The following is a 19,690-nucleotide window of genomic DNA, read 5'->3' on the forward strand; positions in this document are numbered from 1 at the left end:
GGAGGGGATGGGCAGGAATCTGGGCTAACCGGAAAGGACCCCTGGCCTGGCCTTGTGTGGCAGGGCCTGAGACCTTACTGAATAGTTTGTTATTCCCATCCATCCTGAGGACACAGAGCCTCAGAATTTGAGCTGAAGGGACAGCAAGCCCTGGCCCAGGGGCCCAGGGGCCCAATGACAGACAAAGCACTTTAAGCCCCCCTCCCCCTCCCATGTGGCCGCTGCCTTGGACTATAGGGACTTCGGGTTGTTTTCTAAATCCCTTTGTCTCTTTTTTGTTTTTCTTTCTTTTAAAAAAAATCTCATTGCAATCACAGCCCCAGCTCAGACGTTCAAATTTTTGTGGGTTTTTTTTTTTTTTTTTCTCCTGTGGATCTTTCCTAGGACTGGGGAATTTGGCGGGAGAAACCACGGCAGTGTGGTGGCCTCCCTCACCCTCCCCATATCCTCTGCTCCCGAGAATCAGGAAGAAACCAGCCCCTGTGTATTCTGGAAGAAAATTCCCCTTCTCCACCCAGCCCGATGGAGCCAGGACTCTAAGCAGCCCTTTCCCAGCTCAGCAGCTCTGTCTACAGCACAGGGTGGGACGCGGAGAGATTGGCAGGGCCTTGAGAGCAGGAGGAACATCTCAAGGGCCCATGGGGTCCATCCGCCTACACAGAAGACCTGCTGGCCAGCCCTCAGCCCATGGAGATGCTGCTGAGTATGCAGCAGCAGGCTCCAGCCTCCCTGCCCACATCACCCCCTCATCATGGTGCCTCCCAGGCATCCTCTACTGGAAAAACTGGAGGCTGGGATGGCAACAGAGACTGCTGTGGGGAAGAAAGGGCCGAGTGGTAGAAACTTCTGGAAATGTGCACTCGAGCTCAATACAAGGAAGTACTTCTACCAGAGGGCACTGTCTAAATACTAGCTTGCTGCCTTGAAAAGAGAGGGAGCTCACTGCTTTAGGTGTGCAAGGCCCAGGAGCAGGTGGGGGGGGGAGGGGGGCAAGTAGGGATGGGGGCGGGGATGGATTGCTACCGTGAAGGAGTGAATAGCTCTCAAAGGGTCATTCCTGCCCAGAGCCCCTGGGTTCTGTAAGGGAGGCCTGCGCGTCAGGGGCTGAAAATGGGACTGAAGAACCCTTCTTTGGAGAAGCGGGGTGCAGAGGTGTGGGAGTGATCCGAGGAGTCCGCGGGGCATGGGGCAGACCCAGACACTGCATTGCAGCAAGAGCCAACCTCCTGATCGTGGGGGAAACTTGGCCGTAGATCCCAGCAGGGCCTCAGCCATATGTCAGTGCTTGGAAAACAGGTTGGAAAATGAGACCAGTTGACAGACAGTGGCCCCACTGAGCCACGAACAGGCTGGCAGGCAGCACAGGCCGAGGCAGCCGCCACACGAAGCACCTCACTCTGTGCACAAATGTACAGCCAGCCAGACAGCTTCACCCTGCTCTGGAGCAATGGGCTCTCAGTGAGAGCTGTGCAGGGCACTGGGCAAAGGGATGGGGAGAGACAAGAGCATCTCAATCCCACTGTTCCAGATGCCTGAACAGCAGACCCTGGGGTGTGAGGTGAATCTTAATCAGAGGCCCCCTAACAAATATCACCCATGAAATCTGAAGTTCAAGGGTTAACTCCCCAGGAAGAGGAGATGGATTGGCATCTGCTGCATCCAGCGTAAATGAAGGCCTTGTCCACCCAGGGCCCATCAACTCCTGCCTCAGAAAGGCGGCAGCCTTGGAGGACAGAGGCTCCCTCCAGTCTACTGACCCCTAAGATTCCCCAGGAAGAAAAGGAGGACTGCCCTAGCCGGTATGGCTCAGTGGATAGAGACAGAGTGTCAGACTGTGGACTGAAGGGTCCTGGGTTCCTGTCAAGGGCACATGTCTGGGGTGTGGGCTCGATTCCCAGTGGCGGGGGCAGGGGAGAGCAGGAGGTAGCCAGTCAATGATTCTCTCTCTCATCATTGATGTTTCTCTCTCCCCCTTTCCCCTTTTTAAGCTCCTGGGATAGCATAACTCTGGAGGCTTCCAGATCTGCCACTAGATGTACTCTTACCATGAGTGTGGGCCTGAGAAGTCTAGTGGTTCTAGCCCTCAATGGATGAGACGGTCAACACGGGAGCTAACCGATGACTGCCAGTTCTAGAATGTTCTCATTCTAGGCTCGTGTCCACATTGGGAGTCCACTGGCACATGAGGATGGAGATGCAGCCCTGAGACCTTGGCCTTCTCTTCCTGTCTCTTCTGGTCCCTATGCTAGTGTGGGGACCATGACAATCCCAGGCAAGGGCAGCTGGAGAGCCAGCCCCACGGCCACTTCCTGCCTCCGAGGGGCCCTCCAAGCCAAGCGGATGCCACCCACGCCCAGGACACACGCTCCTGCAAGAGCATATGGCACATGCCCCCCTCCTCCCATCAGGTCCCAGCCTGTTCCTATGGCCTCTCCCCTCTGAGGGTGAATCTCACTTGAGATCCGAGGTGTTTGTAGGAGGGTGGACAGAGCCAGGCTGTGAGTGCCCGGTGTACCCACAGGTGAGCTCCTGGCCCCAGTGGAGGCAGGGGTGGCACCTACACAGATGGGGGCAGAGGCCAGGACCAGGGTCTTCACATCTCCTTGCTCTAGGCCCTACCCATGGTGGACGCCCAGGCCAGGTCCCCATGGACTTTTGAGTTCCTTTCTTTCCTGTTTGCAGCAGTCTGGCTTAGTGAGGGGTGGTGGGGAAATGGCACGTGTGCGGGTGGGGGCCTCAGCCTCTCCCGCCCACCCCCATGGCAGCGGCGGCGGGAGAGGAAATGGCAGGCGGGATAGCCCCCTCCTCGGGGAGACACTCGGGTCTAGACGGCTTGGCAAGGCCGGCAGGGCTGAGTCACATGCGTCTGGAGCTGGAGGTTCGGGCGCCAGGACTGGAACATAAATGTGCCCGGCTGGGCGGGGGAGGGGGTGCTCGACCTCGCCTTCTGGCTCCCTTGCCCCCAGGCCAGCAGGAGCCCTGGTTTCTGCCCAGACTCTGTCTTCTGCCTGAGCCCCCTCAATGCCCGCCTGGAGGGCCACGGGGCAGCTCCCACTGAGTTCTAGCAGGCCCCACATTGTTGGCAGGGACCACATGGGATTTCAGACCAGGAGGGAGATGTGAAATGATTCCCACGTGCCCTCATCCTAATCATGGCCCTACTCCTTCAACCCAGCCATGTCCCCCACCTGGGACCTTTTGAGTCCCAAAGCCACCCTTACTGCACTCTGCCCCCTCCTTCCACCTCCCACTGTCACCCACTCCAGGGACACCCATTCTGCAGCAGCTAAAGACCTCTGCCCCCTCTCTCTGTGCACCTTACTACCCGCCACCCCATCCCCAGCCTTCACTGTCCCGTTTGGGGTTCTGCGTACCCCCTCCCTCCTCCCCTCTCTGTCTCTGTCTGCCTTACTGTCTCTCTCTCTCTCCCACTTGCTCGCTCTGGAACACCAGGTCTCGGGCAAGCAGGCACGACACATGAGTCTGGATTGCTGATGTATTTAGTGCTCACAAAAGCCTCTGCAAGCAAAGTCGTTTAATTGGGACCAGATCCTCTGAGGTTTCAATGGCATTAAAACAAGATGAGTTTTCCTCTTGGGAAGAAATTGCTGGCAACAGGAAGAGGACATGGAAAGTTTGGCTTTTCTCTTCTCGAAGCTTAAAGAGGGAAAAGGCCCCTGTGCATTGATTTATATACCATAGATGTGTGAACATGCTCCCTACGGGTAGACCCAGCATCCGGGGGCACATGTGAACACACTGCTCTGGATGTTATGCAGACACAATATGGAAGGTTCAAGAACGGGCCTGGCCTGGCAGGGTGGCTCAGTTGGTTAGGCGTCATCTCTTGCACCAAGAGGTCGCTGGTTCAATTCCGGGTCAGGGCACATGCAGGGCACATGAGAGAGATCCAGCTGGATCTCTCTCTCTCTCTCTCTCCCTCTCTCTCTCTCTCTCTCTCTCTCTCTCTCTCTCCCTCCCTTTCCCTTCCTCTCTCTCTAATAAAAAAAATCAATTTGTTATTATATGTTTATTTCTAGTATGCAGAGGCAAGATTTTTTAGGGAAAAGAAATGGGGGAGAAATAGATACAGAGGCAAAGAACCATTGAACAGACTGCCAAACTATAGCAGGAAGGCAGGGAAGGTTGGGGAGGGGGCTGTAGGAGATCAACCAAGGACTTGTACGCATGCATATGGGCATAACCAATGGATGCAAGACACTGGAGGGGGGGGGGGTCAGGTGAGGGCATGTACTGGGGGGTAGGAGAGGCTGGGAAGAGGTAAATTGGGGGATGGGGGGGAAGGAGACATATGTACCACTATTTGTAATATTATACTTCAAACAATTAAAAATAAATAAATAAAAGTACACACTTAATGTAAAAAAAAAAATTTTTTTAATGTTGAGAGAGAGAGAGAGAGAGAGCATGCTCGCTACCATGCTCTGGGGGTCACCACAAAGGTATGTCTCTGACTGCAGAGCCAGCATCTGGCCTGGGCCCTGACAGAACGCTTGACACCCAGTAGGGTGTTTGATGCACTTGTCAAATGACGAATCATAGAAGGGCAGGACAAGCAGCCCAGACCTTAGCCCTGAACTCCAGATTCACACATGGAACTGCCTTCTAGACGTCTCTGCTTGTCTGTCTTAATCACCAGCCTCACCCTTGAAAGGGGCGAACTGGACTCCCAGCTTCTAACCCAGGCTCACTTGGCCCAAAATTCTGACTCTACCCTCTTCCTCCACCCGCAGTATCCACCCTGGGCCAGTCCTGCACTTGAGGGAGGCAAGCAGCCCTCAGCCTGGCCTGTGCCCTCTCACAGTCCAGGAGCCCTTGGGGGATGCCTGACTGACGGCTTAGGCCCACTCCTCCCGGGCCTAAGCCAGCAGTCGGGCATCCTTAGCACTGCCACAGAGGTGGGAGAGGCTCCTGCACCACTGAGCCCAGCTTCTGGCTGAGCTGCACTACCCATTGTGGGAACGCACTGACCACCAGGGGGCAGCTCCTGCATTGAGCGTCTGCCCCTGGTGGTCAGTGCATGTCATAGTGAGTGACCAGTCATTCCACTGTTTGGTCGATTTGCATGTTAGCCTTTTATTACATAGGATTATATAAGATGAGATCATGTACTAGTAAGTACATCCTCAGTAGAACCCTGGCCAGTTTGGCTCAGTGATTAGAACTTTGGCCTCTGGGGACCGAAGGGTCATGAGTTCGATTCCTATTCAAGGGCACGTACCTCAGTTACAGGTTCTCCAGCCCCGGTAGAAGCACTTGTGGGAGACAACCAATTGGTGTGTTTCTCTTACATCGATGTTTCTCTCTCCCTCTCTCTCTCCCCTCCACACACCCTTCCACTTTCTAGAGATCAATGGAAAAAATACCCTCGGGTGAGGATTTCAAAAAAGAAGTCCAGAGTAGATCCCTGTTTCCTTCAAGAACAAAAGGCAAAATTAGCCTGCTCTCATGAACTTCACTTCTAACTTAGCATGCTCCACCACACTGGTGGGCCCTTGCTGGTTCTCACATTGGGTCCCAAACTTTCCTGCCTCAGGGCCTTTGCACTGGCTGCCCCTCCTTTTTTGGAGGGCTCTTTGCTGGAGTTCCTTTCGTGTGGCTATCTATCTCCTTTTCACTGATATCTCCATCCTGATGTCACTTTCTCATTGTCCTCATATGATCCCCTGTCAGAAATGCCCTTCCCTCCAATCATCGTGACCAGCCCCTTTTTTCCCAATGGGGTCCCTGTGCTCCCCACTAGACTGTCAGCTCTGTGAGTGCAGGCAGCTGGCTATGCAGGGAGCTGGCCTGCAGCAGGGCCTCAGGAATGTTTGATGAGTGAAGAATCCATTCTCCAGTCCTCCTCTGGTGGGTGGAGAGGACTCAGCTGTGAAGTTCTAAGAAGCCCCAAGGGACAAAGAATGTTGCTTTGACATCCTCTGAGCTGCCAATTTGAGTCCCAACTTGTGCTGAGTGTGCATGCATGTTTGGACAGTGGGTCACATGGAAGGGAAGGGCAGCGGGGAAAAAAGAGCTGGCGTCTCTTCCTTGCCCTTAGAATTCTGGGATTGTGCAGCTAGAAGGGACCTCGATCAGCTAATGCCATTTCTCTAGGCCTCTTCCAGCTCTCGGATTCTAGAACTTTCTAAGGAGCCCATGTCCACCACACTGAGATGACGAGACTGAGGCCCTGAGCAGGGAGGCTTACTCCTGACATGAAATGGCCTGTCCGTCCAGGGACAGCTGGGAGCCCAAAACTCTTTCCAGCAACCCTGGGCTGCATCGTGTTCCTGGAAAATGTCGACACTCTCCCACCCTGTGCTCCAGACACCGGCTCGGGTAGTGCTGGCCAGGGGCCCTGCCTGCCTCAGCCCAAGTCCACGAGTGAGCTATGTGTGCAAGAGGAGCAGGCACGTGAACGCTCCTCCGGTTCTGCCCAGACCCCCACAAGCTGGCTCTTCAAGGTCCCCACGATGGCTGGGCACCCTGAGACAGGGCAAAGTAGGTGGCCACTGGGACCCCCTCGGGGGAAGGGCATCTGGGACAGGACTCCCCCAGGAGCTGGGGAAGTGAGCGGCCAGGCATCGCCCCTTCCTGCCTAGGTGGGTAGGAGCAAGGGTCCCTCCCTTCCCCGGGCCACTGTGCCAAAGAACCTGGGAGCAGACTTCCCCCACCCCCAGCCCAGCTAATGGGAACCAGATGGCAGGATGTTTAGTCAGCGCCTGGGGAGCAGCGAACAGGGGAAATGGGTTGGGGGGCAGGATTCCAGAATCCATCCTCAGGCAGGGGGAGGGTCGGGACTCCCACCACAGTTGTCTCCAAGGGCCCACCTCAGGGAAAGACAGGAGGCCTGGCCTCTGGCATCTGACTTAGATGAGACAGGCTCCCTCTTCTTTCCTTCTCTGTCCTGAAGGTCAGGGATGGAGGGAGTGGATGGGGGTGGCTGCGGGAAGGGGGGGGGGGTGGATGGCTCAGTCTTCCAGGATTCCTACGTAAATCTTGCAAATCTCGCAAATCTTGATGAGTCTCCAAGTCACACCGGAGCCTCCCTTGCCTAAGTGCCCCCCTCCCCCATCTCCAGCAGACTGCCAGCCCCGGACATCCCGTGTCACCCATGAGCACACAGGCACGTGGCGGCTTCATCCTGGGCTCCCAAGGTGCTTGCTCATGCTTACTCCCCAGTCCCTGTCTCTAGTCTGCGTGTGGCATGGTCCCAGATTCAGGCTGTGAGCCAGAGCCCTGGATGGGACAGGGGATGGGGTGTCCCTGCTGTACCCTGCATGCTGTCCATCTCACTGCTACCCCGATCCAAGTGGGCAGAGGCTGAGGGGCCCACTTGCCAGGGACACCCCACCCTGACCACTCTCCAACTTTTCCCAGGTCTCATGCACTCCCATGTGGCCCCAGACCGAGACCTTGAACCCAGGTGGTGATGGGAAGCTCCTTCCCTACAGCTCTTCCCAGCCCTGATCCGCCTCCCCCACCCTCTCCTGCATCCCAGCCTTGCCCACAATTAACTCATTTTTTGAGATCGCTTCCAAACATAAGTCAACACTGGACGGAGCTGTAGGAAAAGCTTCCTCAACGCTGGCCCTGAGAAGCCTTGTGGTGAGCCCAGCTTCTTGGCTGTCTCCCACTCCCCGCCTGCCCTTGGCTTGGGGATGGGGCCCTCTGAGGACTGGCGCTGGGCCTTGGTCAGACACCCTCTTTGATGCTTGCTCCATCCTGGCGTCCTTTCCATCTTGTCCCATCCTGACCTATAGGTGGCCCTCTGAGCCACAGGGCTGTGCCCCCATCCCAGATTGGAGTGTGTGTGGACCAGGGGTTGCCATCTCTTCGGGGACCCCCGGCCTGGGCAGCCTGACAGTGGCCTGAGCAAGGCCACCTCACAGGTATCCCCAGACTTCCTGGCCAAGAGCCCCAGATCCCAGTGTAGCCACTGTCTTCAGGGGGACTGGAGAATGGATTCTTCACTCATCAAACATTCCTGAGCCCCTGCTGCGGGCCAGGCATTGTGTGCAGTGCACATGGCCTCTCCCTGCACTCACAGAGCTTCCAATCTGGCAGTGTTTCCCAAACTTTTGACATATGTGTACCCCTTCTATAATTTTCGTAACGCTGAAACTCGTACTCATGAGAACGTAGAATTAGGCGCAGCTAAGCACGGAGCAGTGCATATCCCCACCAAACTCCGGTGCAACGTGTACCCCCACCAAATTCTTCCGTACCCCTGGGGGTACGCGTACCACACTTTGGGAAACACTGGTCTAGGGGAAGCACAGGGCCTTGGAGGGGTCAGTGACAAGAGGATGGGAGCTCCTAGAGAGAGGGCAGAAAGGCAGAAGTGAGACCTGGGCACAGAGAGAAAGACGGACGGTGCCATATCTGGGCTGGCTCAGTGGATAGAGCGTTGGCCTGCAGATGGAAGGGTCCCGGGTTGGATTCCGGTCACGGGCATGTACCTCGGTTGCAGGAGATAGAAACATCAATGATGAGAGAGAATCATTGATCGTCTGCCTCCTGTATGCCTCCCATTGGGGATTGAAACTGCAACTTGGGCATGTGCCATTGACCGGGAATTAAACCATGACCTCTTGGTTCATAGGTTGATGCTTAACCACTGAGCCACATGGGCTGGGACCCCTCCATTTTATGAAGGAGCTAGTAGTGGCCTGGAGGAAAGGGCACTGCCCAGAGGTAGGCAAGCTGCTGGTAGAAAGACCAGGAGCTGAGCTGTGCACCCCAGTGCCCATGCCCAGGTCGCCTTGTGGCTCAAAGGGCTGGATCTAACTACCATGGCTCTGCCCACGTGTCTGTTTCCCCTGGAATTGGGAGTCCTCAGCATTGGCGTACAGTGCCAGAGCCGCCATTGCCCAGGTAGCCTGGTACTTGCCCTCTCTCCTGAGGACCCGAGGCCCGGCCCCTCTCCTTTCCCAGCCGCGGAGGTAGAACCTGGCAGCCTCGGGCAGGCGGCCTGCTCTGCGGTGGGCCTCACAGGCCCGCTGTGTGCGGAGACAGAAGCCTCATTCATGGGGGCTACTGGGCCCGGGCCAGTGAAGAATAAACGCAGGCCTTACGGGAAAGCAGCGAGAGCGCTGAGGCCCAAGAAAAAATCAATCTGCCTTTCTCCTCAGGTGGGAGCAGAGGATGCTGGGGGAAGTGGGGAGCAAGGCCTGGGGAGGTGTGTTTGGAGGGGGTTTCCTGGGGGCGGTCTAAGGTGGGGGCAGCTCAGAGCACTGCAGCCAGGGCCAGGAGCTCAGGGAGCGGGACTGTCCGGTGCCATCAGCGGTTCCCCTTTGTGCCAGGGCCACTGCTCCCACTGCTCCCAGCTATTCATTCTCTCTGCCGACGCACGCGCCCTGCGTGGCCATGAAGACCATGCTGCTCCTTGTCCTGGCTCTCTGGGTGGGGTGCTGCCCGGGAGGGGCCCTGGCTAAGAAGAGGCCGAGCCTGAGAGAGCCCATGGCCCCACCAACCCCCACGGGCTTGCCCTCCCTGCAGCTGCTGCTGCCCGTCATGCCTGGGCGTCCCGATGGTGAGTAGGTGGCACCAGTAGGAGGAGGCTGGCAGGAGGGGGGTGCCCTGTCCCATCACTGGAACCCCCCGGGGCTGGGGCAGAGGGAAAGAAAGCTGGTCACCCAAGGCTGCCCACCTCGGGTGTGGGAAGGGGCCTTGGAGGGGCCCACGGCCCCAGGGAACCATCCCCGTGGGGCATGGGGTGGACTGAAGATTCTTAGAAGCCCCATGCCCATCCTGCAGGGGCCGAGCAGGGGAAGTGAGAGCCCCCCTGCCCAGGAGGGGCCACTGCAGTGGGGCTGGAAGAACGGATCTGGATTTTCTGATTGGGGAGCTGAGCTGGCTGTGCTGGGCCTGCTGGGGAGACTGAGAGAAACATAGAGGTTGGAAGTGGGGGGCCCAGGGCTGGGGTGGGGTAGCACAAGGGAAATCAGCTATGGTGTGGCCAGTGGTTGTTGGTCCATCCCCAGGCCTGGAGGTGGGGAGGAAGGGCCAGGAGTGGACCTGCAGGGAGGCTTATGGTCAGTACTGTTTAAACGGGACTGCCACGCAGTGGAGGGGAGGCCTGGGGGCTATTGCCCCTCCTTAGCCATGGCTGATGGCCCCTTTAAGTGGCCTCCGGGCTTGCCTTGCCCCCAGCAAGCTTCCCTCCCAGCAGGCACTGGGGCTCCCACTTCTGAAAGCAAGCTGCCAGGTGGCAGCGACCCCTTCGGATCTCCAGAGGCTTTGCCCACCCTCCTGTCCAGGCAGCACCCACAGGGCCCCGGAGGCATAGGAGCAGGCCCAGAACCTCTGCCCAGGCCACTGAAGCCCTCCTGAGCCCACCCCAGGGAGACCCCGTTCCCTCCTCCCTGTGCCTTGCCCTGATAGGATGGAGCGTCCCCAGCAGTAAAGAGCTGCCTCAGTCCTGAGAAGCAGGCAGGGTGACTCCCTACACTGGGGCCATGAAAAGATGGGGAGGAGCCCAGGAAATCTCTGACACTTGATGGCCCTGGGGGTCAGTGACAAGAGGATGGGAGCTCCTGGAGAGGATAGAAAGGCAGAAGTGAGGCCTGGGCACAGAAAGAAAGAGGGAGAGAGCCCTAGCTGGTGTGGCTCAGTGGATAGAGCGTCGGCCTGCAGAAAGAAGGGTCCCAGGTTCGATTTCTGTCAAGGGCATGTACATTAGTTGCAGGCTCCTCCCTGGCCTGGGCCCTGGTTGGGGCTCGTGCAGGAGGCAACTGATCCATGTTTCTCTCTCACATCAATGTTTCTCTCTCTATCTTTCCCTCTCTCTTCCACTCTAACAAACAATCAATGAAAAAATACCCTCAAGTGAGGATTTAAAAAAATAAAGTAAGAGGGCTTCCAGCCTGTAGCTGACCCCCAGCTATGGAGAAGGAGGTGTGGCCTGTCAGCCATTCAGGGGTCCTGGCCACCCCAGCCTGAACTGGCTCCATCTGCAGAGGCAACCCATTCCCATGAACAGTGGCTGGCACAGGCTTGAGGACGGGCAGCTGGACTGGGCACAGGCGTGGCCCACCTCCAAGGAGCCCCCACCCAGCCCCCAGACCCAGCCAGGCCCCTGCCAGGCCAGGGCGGCCCAGAGGAGTGATCCCAAGTAGCCTGAGAGCAAGAGCAGGCCCCGCCCAGGCTGAAGCTGCAGTGGGGGCTGAGGCAGCAGGCGTCAGGTGGCCAAACTCAGGTCCCTGAGGACCGGCGAGACCCCGTTCCCTCCTCCCTCCAGTGCAAGAGGCCACAGTGGCTGCTGAGAGGCTGGGACAGGAAGGCAGGAGGCTGGGAGGCTAGGAGAAGGGGCCTGAAGCCCAGGACGCACCTCAAAGGTGAGACTGGCCAGGACGGGCAGCCCCCAGGTGAAACTGTGGGGGGTGCGGGGACAGGCTGTGCGTGAGTCCGAAGAGGCCAAGACTTGGTCCAACAGCTACTGATCACACCAGAGTCACCAGCCACTGAGACCTGCCCCACTCTCATAGACCCTGGCGTGTGGGGCCAGAGGGGAGCTCTCTAAGGCACCCTCAGCTCTAATTTGGGTCTTTACCCTTGGTGCCCAGGGTGGCCCTGTGTTCCAGCCCATCTGGCAAGCTGCTGGCAAATCTAAGGGCCCCGGGCAAGGCCCTGCCCCTCAGTGGGCCTTTGTTGCTATGTGACTGGGCTGGGGCTGCATCTTATTCTCCAGGGACCCCCCACCACCGTGGCCCAAGGGGCTGGCGACAGAAGAAGGACTGCAATCGAGGCTGCGGTGGCAGCAGCATCCTAGACACCGCAGGCCGTGGGCGGAGAAGGCCCGGAAGCAGGCGAAGGCATAGGCATGGGCCTGCGGACCCAGGCACCATGGAGCAGCCCATGCCCTCCCTGCCAGCCTCATGCGTCCTGGCCCAGGCGGCCATCGCCTGTGGCAATGCCAAGATGAAACACATCCCTGCCCTGACTGACCCTGGCCTGACCACGCTCTACCTGGCAGGTTAGTGGTCTTGCCCCACACTCACTCCTACAGCAGGGGTGAGGCAGCCGCACCTCCAGGCTACTCCGCTAGTGGGTCCTCGGCCAGTGTAGCCACCCCATCCCCACCCCTCTGTGCCCCGAAGTAGTTCCCTTTCCCATGGGTCCTGGTTGGGAGGGAGAAGATGCTCTGACCTGGGACAGCAGAGGAACCAGCTCCTTTAAGTGCGTCTTGGCTGCCTCCGCCCGAGTGGGGGAGGTACCAAGTGGCAGACGGGAGGGGGACAAGGACGCATGGAACATGGCTGCCCTGTGTGTGTGCACAGAGAATGAAATTGCCAAGATCCCAGCCCACACGTTCCTGGGGCTGCCCAACCTGGAGTGGCTGGACCTGAGCAAGAACAAGCTGGATGCCCGAGGCCTGCACCCTGGTGCCTTCAAGGTGTGCAGCAGCCAAAACCGGTTTGGCTCAATGGATAGAGCGTCAGCCTGCAGACTGAAAGGTCCCGGGTTTGATTCCGGTCGAGGGCACGTACCTTGGTTGCGGGCACATCCCCAGTAGGGAGTGTGCAAGAGGCGGCTGATCGATGTCTCTCTCTCATCGATGTTCTAACTCTCTATCTCTCTCTCTTCCTCTCTGTAAAAAATCAATAAAATATATATATATTTTTTTAAAAAAAAAATAAGGTGCACGGCAGCCCAGCCACCTGCTCTCCCAGGGGCCGGGCCGGGCTGGGCCAGTCCCAAATGGTCCCAGGCATCCATGGCTCCTCACCCGCCCCTGCCTGGGGGACAAGGCCCACAGGAAGCACAGAGTATCTGGTGGGCTTGGATGATGTGGGGTGACATAGTCCATAGCTGGGAGTGTGGAGAGCAGTACAAATCTGTGGGCTCCATGAGGGAACAGCAGTCCTGGGAGAAACTAAGGCGGGTTCTAGAAACCCAGACAGGCCTGATCTAAGCGGGGGGACTAGGAAGCCGTGATGCAACCCATTAGGTGTGCCCCTGGGTGGGATAAGCCCAAAGAACACCAGCCCCCAGCCCCTTCTTCTCCCCGCCCCCCACTTCCAGAATCTGACGTGGCTAAAGCGGCTGAACCTGGATGGAAACCGGCTGTCCACTGTGCCGGCCTTGCCCGCCTCGCTGCAGGAGCTCAAGCTGAATGACAACCACCTGCAGGGACTGCAGCACAGCAGCTTCCAGGGTTTGAGCAGCCCCAGGGGCACGGAACAAAGGGCTCAGGCCTGGGCAGCCATGGAGGCCTTGGAAAGCTGTGGGAGGGAAAGGAGAGGGGGCTGCCCAGGGCAGCCTGGAAGAAGGGCAGAGGAGGCAGCAGCAGCAGGCAGCTCCCAGTGGCTCTGCGGTTGGCTCAGGTGCCCCTCTGCCCACCTACCCTGCAGGGCTCAGCCAGCTGCTGACGCTGGAGGTGGAAGGAAACCAGCTGCATGATGGGAACATCTCCCCCCTGGCTTTCCGGTCCCTGAGCAGCTTGCTATACCTGAGGCTGGACCGGAACCGGCTGCGGACCATCCCGCCAGGCCTACCAGCCTCCCTGCAGGTGAGATGCGGGCCTGAGTCCGGACAAGCAGAATCGTGGCCAAATGACCAGAGCATCTGCCGCTGGCTAATAGTGCTGCCTATTGGGGTATTATTTATTTATTTATTTAAAAATATTTTTCTTGACTTCAAAGAGGAAGGTAGAGGGAGAGATAGAAACATCAATGATGAGAGAGAATCATAGATCAGCTGCCTCTTGCACGCCCCCCATTGGGGATCCAGCCCATAACCTGGGCATGTGCCCCTGACCGGATGGAACCTGGGACCCTTCAGTCCACAGGCCAATGTTCTATCCACTGAGCCACACTGGCTAGGGCCCATGGGAGGAATTTTGATGATAAACCCACAAGGCCTCAGCGCCAAAGGCCTCCCCTCCACCTGACCTCACCTTCCAAGAGCCTAGAGTTGGGCCTCCAGGACTTTCCTGGACCCACTGGGTGCCCCTGAGCAAGGTCCTTGCCCTCTCTGGGCCACATGGTCCCCTGTGCTTGGCGGTATTCTCTGAGGCTGTGTCTTGTGGGACCCTGAAGAGTCATGGCTTCACTGGCAGATGTCGCTGGGATCCTTTGCACAGGTGACCGTGGCCCTGAGAGGAGCAGAGACTGTGGCATACAAGTACCACAGACAGGGCCAGAAGGAAGGGGGCAGGGAGCAGGGCCAGGCCACCAGAGAGTGAGCCCCTCACCCCGAGCCTTGACCCTAGGAGCTGCACCTGGATGCCAACGTCATCGAGGAGGTGACAGAGCGCACACTGAACCGCAGCTGCAGCCTCAGCGTGCTGGTGCTGAGTAACAACCGGCTCCAGGAGGACCGGCTGGCGCCCCGAGCTTGGATTGACCTCCCGTGAGTACCACCACCATCCTGGCACTGCCCAAGCTTCACCCCCATGGGCACCTGGAGGCCAGAGAGGGAAGAAGTGCTCAAATAAACCCAGGGAATCAGGTGGGAAGGCAGAGAGTCACCTGAGTCACCCGTCTCTCCACCCAGGGCTCAGGGTGGCTTAGGTCCTCAGCCACCACCTGCTCCTCCACAATTTTCCTGTGTCTCCCACCTGGCAGAGTCCCCAAGGCCACAGAAACCCCTTCCCTCACCCATGCCTGGACTTGCCCTACAGATATCCAGGAAGCTCACCCAAGAGATGTCATGGGCTTGGATGAAGGGGCAGTGCAGGTGGTAAGAGCTGGCCTGACACTGGGTTTAGCTAAGAGGCAACAGAGGGAAGAAGAGTCATGGAAGAGATGATGGGGCACAGGAAAGAGAAATGTATGAGTGTTCTGGGGTGGCTGTAACAAACTACCACAAACTGGGCAACTTACAGCAACAGAGATTGACTCGCTTATGGTTCTGGACGTCAGGGCCCCAAAATCAAGATGTCAGCAGGGCCATGCTCCCTCTGAAGCTCCAGGGGAGGATCCTTCCTGCCTCTTCTAGTTTCTGATGGGTCCAGGTGTTCTTGGCTCGTGGCCACATCACTCCAGTATCTGTTTCTGTCTTCATGTAGCTTCTTCTCTGTGTCTCACTTCTGTGTCTTACAAGGACACCTGACATTTCACTTAGGGCCCACCAGGCTAATCCAGGATGATGGCATCTCAAGATCCTTGACTTCATTACGTGTACAAAGGCCCTTTTGCCAAATAATATCACTTTTACAGGTTCTGGGTAGACATATGTTTTGGGGGCCACTATTCATCCCACTATAGGAAGATTCCAGGATGAATCCCCTGATCTGGTTTGGACATCGGGGTTGGGGTGCTGGCTGGAAGGGTCCAGGAGGAGATCTGGTCCTTAAAGGCACTGTCTCAGGAGTCAGGACATGGTCCCGGGATCAGCAGGAGGGCTGGTGGGGTCCAATCCTTGGGTACTAACACCAGCACTGAGGGAGCAGGGTGGGGGTGGAGAGACAGACAGGGGTCGACAGATAGTCCAACCTACTATTGCAGGGATCAGAGCCTCCCGCCCCACATCTTCGTGTTCCAGGAAAAAGTTACCAGAATGTTTGGGTTTAATTATTCCTTTTTCCTCTCCTGTTCTTGCCAAGGGGGCAAAGGAAAGCAGACAGCAGCCTGGGGAGGAGCCGCCCAGCTGCTGTTCCACTCCCGCCACGCCACAGGGGCCTGTGAGGGGGGGTTCAGGAGGGGAGAGGCTGGCAGCCAGTCAACCAGTCAAACCCTGGCTGGCACTGCTCACGTTTTCCCTGGATCGTGGAAGGGGTGGGGGCTGCTGGCTCCACAGGCTCTGGAGGTACCCGAGTCCCCAGCCCCTGAGGCCTGAGGACAGCATGGGCCCCAAGACCAAAGGGCTGATCCCACCTATAGGGGCTGGGGGATGTCACTGAGAGAGAAGTCACATCTCCCTGACCGGCCCTTATTCTCACCTACCATGGAGTGACCTGGGCTCACGGAGGCCTGAGCTTCACTGCCTGCCTCCCTGACCCCTTATGGTCCCTAGGCCTTGGCCCTCTGAGAGATTGATTTTCTTTTCCTCCCTGTCTCTCTTCTTAGCCTGAGTAAGGCAGGAAGAGGACAAGAGAGTAAGGATGGAAGGAGGAGGCTGTGGGGCCAAGGAAGGGCAAAGCAGGAACAGGCCTAAGTGGGAAAGGCAGGTGACAATTCAATTGCCCCCAGCTCTTTCGCTCTTTTCTCAGATAACAGGCCCCTCCATTTGTACTTTATTGTCCAATGTAGCTCTGACTGTGTCTTTAAATATATACTAGAGGCCTGGTGTACAAAATTTGTGCACTGGAAGGGGGGTGTCCCTCAGCCCAGCCTGCACCCTCTCTAATCTGGGATCCCTTGGTGGATTGGGCCTAAACTGGCAGTCAGACATCCCTCTCACAATCTGGGACTGCTGGCTCCCAACCACTCGCCTGCCTGCCTACCTGATTGCCCCTAACAACTCTGCCTGGCTGCCTAATAACCCCCTAACCACTCCCCTTCCGGCCTGATTGACACCTAACTGCTCTCCTGCCAGCCTGATCACTCCCAACTGCCCTCACCTGCAGGCATGGTCACCACCAACTGCCCTCCCCTGCTGGCCATCTTGTGACAATGTGGAAGTGGCCATCTTGTGATGATGTGAGAGCAGCCATATTGTGACAACATGGGGGTGGCCATCTTGTGACATGAGGGCATGAGGGTCAATTTGCATATCACCACTTTATTATATAGGATACTAGAGACCTGATGCACAAATTCATGCATGGATGGGGTCTGGCCAGCCCTTCCCAATGGCGGGGGGGGGGGGGGGGGGTGTGTGTGTGTGTGGAGAGATGAAGTGCAGGGCCAGCTGGGGGGAGGAGCTGCAGGCTGTTGGCCAACCAGCTCTGCCCCCTGATTGAACTCCCAATTGAACTCCTGGTTGAACCCCCTGGCAAGGGGACAATTTGCATATTAGCCTTTTATTATATAGAATATATTTTTTTTATTGGTTTCAGAGAGGAAGGGAGAAGTAGAAACATCAATGATGAGAGAGAATCATTGATTGGCTGCCTACTGCACACTCCACATTGAGGACTAAGCCCACAACCCAGGCATGTGCCCAGGCTGGGAATCAAACCATGACCTCCTGGTTCATACATAGGTCAACACTCAACCACTGAGCTACACCAGCTGGGCTGTGTCTTCTGGGAGGGCAAATTCCTACTCTCTTTTTGGGTGTGGCCCAGGGACCGTGATCTGGGTTCCAGCTGTTCTGGTGCTTATGGCTGGGTGCCATCAGCTCCCCTGGAACCCCTGTGCCCCACAGGGAGCTGGAGACCCTTGACCTGTCCCACAACCGACTTGTGCACGTCCCCTCCTTCCTGCCACGAGGCCTCCGGCGCCTGCTGCTGCACCACAACCACATTGAGCGCATTCCCGGCTACGTGTTCGCACACATGAAGCCGGGCCTGGAGTTCCTGCACCTGTCCTACAACAGCCTGCGCGCTGACGGCATCCATGACGTGTCCTTCTGGGGCCTGCGCACCTCCCTGGCAGAACTGCTTCTGGATCACAACCAGCTGCAGGCCATCCCGCGAGGCCTGCTGAGCCTCAAGGGGCTGCAGGTGCTGCGTCTGAGCCACAACAAGATCAGGTAGGGCTGCCCACCTGCGCCCATCCTGCTGTTTCCCCCCTCCCCCATCCAGCCAGGGCTGAGCCATCAGGCCCTGCCTACCAGGTGGGCTGAGGAGGGCTGGCCTATGGGCCCTGCAGCTTCAGAGGCTGAGGGTGGGGCTGTGGGGGAATCCTTCACACACCCCCACCTACCCATCTTGGCTGGTGTGATAGGAGGCTGTGCCCAGGTGGAGGGCAACATACAACAGAATCTGGGCAGGGGGTGGGCAAGGGGCAGGTAGGACAGCTCCAGTCCAGAGCAACAAGGGTTGAGCCACCTGTCTGGCCCTCTGCCCAAGGGTCTTGTCCCTGCACAATGGTCTCACTGCCCCCTCACTGTGGGGCCCTCTCTTCCTCTACTCTTGTGTGATGCATGCCTCCCCTTCCTGGGGTCTTCTCTCCTCTGTTCGGCCCTGCCACCCCCACTCCACAGACACGTGCCCCTGAATTCCATCTGTGACACTCGAGCGGCCCAGGACTCCAACCTCATCTCCACGCACCTAGAGAACAACTTCATCGATAGGCGCCGTATCCCACCCACCGCCTTTTCCTGCATCCGGGCCTACCACAGTGTGGTCCTCCAGCCCCAGCAGGGGGAGGGGGAAGGCTCCTAGACCTCCCTCCTGCTGGGCTCCCCCCTCCCTGATCCTTTGGGGCTGGAGAAAGGGGCTCAGGCCCAGGTCCACTTAATCTGTGCACCACTTAGAGAAAGATCTAGAACACCCTGATTCTTCCATGGACTGCTGAGGCCCCTTCACTTAGTAACCAGCCCGGTGAGGTGCAGCGCTGGTTCGGACTTGAACGTAATAAATGTGTCTTCTGCAAGCCTCCCCCCACCCACCCTCCATCTTGGATCGAAGCCACGTGCGAATGCTGGATGTTCACTGTGTGGAGTCCCCAGAGCCCACATCCTGGACATTGCTTCATCAGCAGGGGGTTGAGAATGCCTGATTCTGGAAGCTTCTCCAAGAGCCTCCTCATCCTCATCTGCCCTGGCCAGGGTCCTGAAGTCCCCAAGCCATCTGGGGGCCAGGCTGGCCTCTGTTGCTCAGAGCAGCATCAGTGCCTGTCATCCACGAAGCATCCTGTCCAAGGGGTGGGTGGGGGAGAAGAAGAGATGGTCTTAGCTTGCAGAATAGGCTGACATGGAGGCCTGTGATGCTGGCCCTTTGTCCTGGAGCTGCCCACATCTACCACTGCACCCAGGCCAGGGACACCTTGCTTCACCCTCTTCCCCTGTTCAAGGTCCCCGGGCCCTCCTCCTGATTCCCCCATCCCAGGCACACACCCATCCCCAAGCTAGCCTGTGGGTTCCCAGCTCCCCCAGGCAACCAAGGCTGTGGGATCCAGATGTCCCCGGTGCAACCTGGTGCCAGGGAAGGGTGGGGAGTGGCATCTGCTCAACAACTCTTGGGAAAGGAGTGCTTGGTCTCTGGGAGGCCAGGCCTGGCCCTGGGGATCCAGCAGCCACTGTCCCTTGGCCAAAGTTGCTGACTTGTCTGCCTGGTGGGGGAGGCAGACGCAGACACGGGCCAGCTGTGGTGGTGAGTCCTGCTGAGCCGTGAGGAGAGGACTGGCCAGCTGTGCTGGGTGGGGACACAGGGACCATGAAGCCCCATGAGGTCATTGGAGCAGTTGCCCTGCCCGTGCGAGGGGAGCCACCAGGACTAGGGTGGGGTCACTGGGTCAGCCCTGACAGCTCATGATGCCTCCATACATGGTGCTGAGAAGGACAGAGGGGGAGAGAGGAGGCAGCCAAGTGACAGGCATCAAGGATGCAGTAGGAGCGGGACCGGCCCCAGCCCTCAGCGCTGCTGGCTGTGGAAGAGTGAAGCAGGAAGGACACCAAGTCCCCATTGCAGAGACCTTGCCCTGCCACTGTCTCCGGCTGTAGTCTGGGCCTGGGAACTGTGAGCCTGACATCGGTCGCATTCTGTAGCCACCCACCCCCACCCCCTCCCCCAGTCCTCAACAGACAAAAGGCCAGACTCTGGCAGGGGGTGGAATGAGGCCTGGGAAGCTGGCGGAGTGTTTGCTTTGGACTCATCCCTGCATTCCTTCTCCAACCCGGCCTGGGCCCACAG

The 19,690-nt window shown here is 57.9% G+C and overlaps 1 protein-coding gene across 1 annotated transcript; it reads left to right on the forward strand.

The window, feature by feature from the left end:
- The first annotated feature begins 9,113 nt into the window (after nucleotides 1-9,113).
- On the forward strand, nucleotides 9,114-19,065 carry LOC118714693 (extracellular matrix protein 2-like). The gene is made up of 8 exons (XM_036429976.2): nucleotides 9,114-9,538; nucleotides 11,696-11,980; nucleotides 12,285-12,400; nucleotides 13,030-13,162; nucleotides 13,359-13,516; nucleotides 14,219-14,358; nucleotides 17,260-17,586; nucleotides 18,040-19,065. The coding sequence occupies exons 1-8, from the start codon at nucleotides 9,373-9,375 to the stop codon at nucleotides 18,218-18,220; spliced, it is 1,506 nt and encodes a 501-aa protein (XP_036285869.2). The 5' UTR covers nucleotides 9,114-9,372; the 3' UTR covers nucleotides 18,221-19,065.
- The last annotated feature ends 625 nt before the right edge of the window (nucleotides 19,066-19,690 follow it).

Source organism: Pipistrellus kuhlii, unplaced genomic scaffold, assembly GCF_014108245.1.
Source record: "Pipistrellus kuhlii isolate mPipKuh1 unplaced genomic scaffold, mPipKuh1.p scaffold_m20_p_100, whole genome shotgun sequence".
Classification (NCBI taxonomy): Eukaryota; Metazoa; Chordata; class Mammalia; order Chiroptera; family Vespertilionidae; genus Pipistrellus; species Pipistrellus kuhlii.

Excerpts from the sequence above, each read along its gene's own strand:
- LOC118714693 (XM_036429976.2), top strand. The coding sequence starts at position 9,373 with ATGAAGACCATGCTGCTCCTTGTCCTGGCTCTCTGGGTGGGGTGCTGC. Across the intron at positions 9,539-11,695 it reads CATGCCTGGGCGTCCCGATG|GGACCCCCCACCACCGTGGC; the intron begins GTGAGTAGGTGG and ends CTTATTCTCCAG. Across the intron at positions 11,981-12,284 it reads GACCACGCTCTACCTGGCAG|AGAATGAAATTGCCAAGATC; the intron begins GTTAGTGGTCTT and ends GTGTGTGCACAG.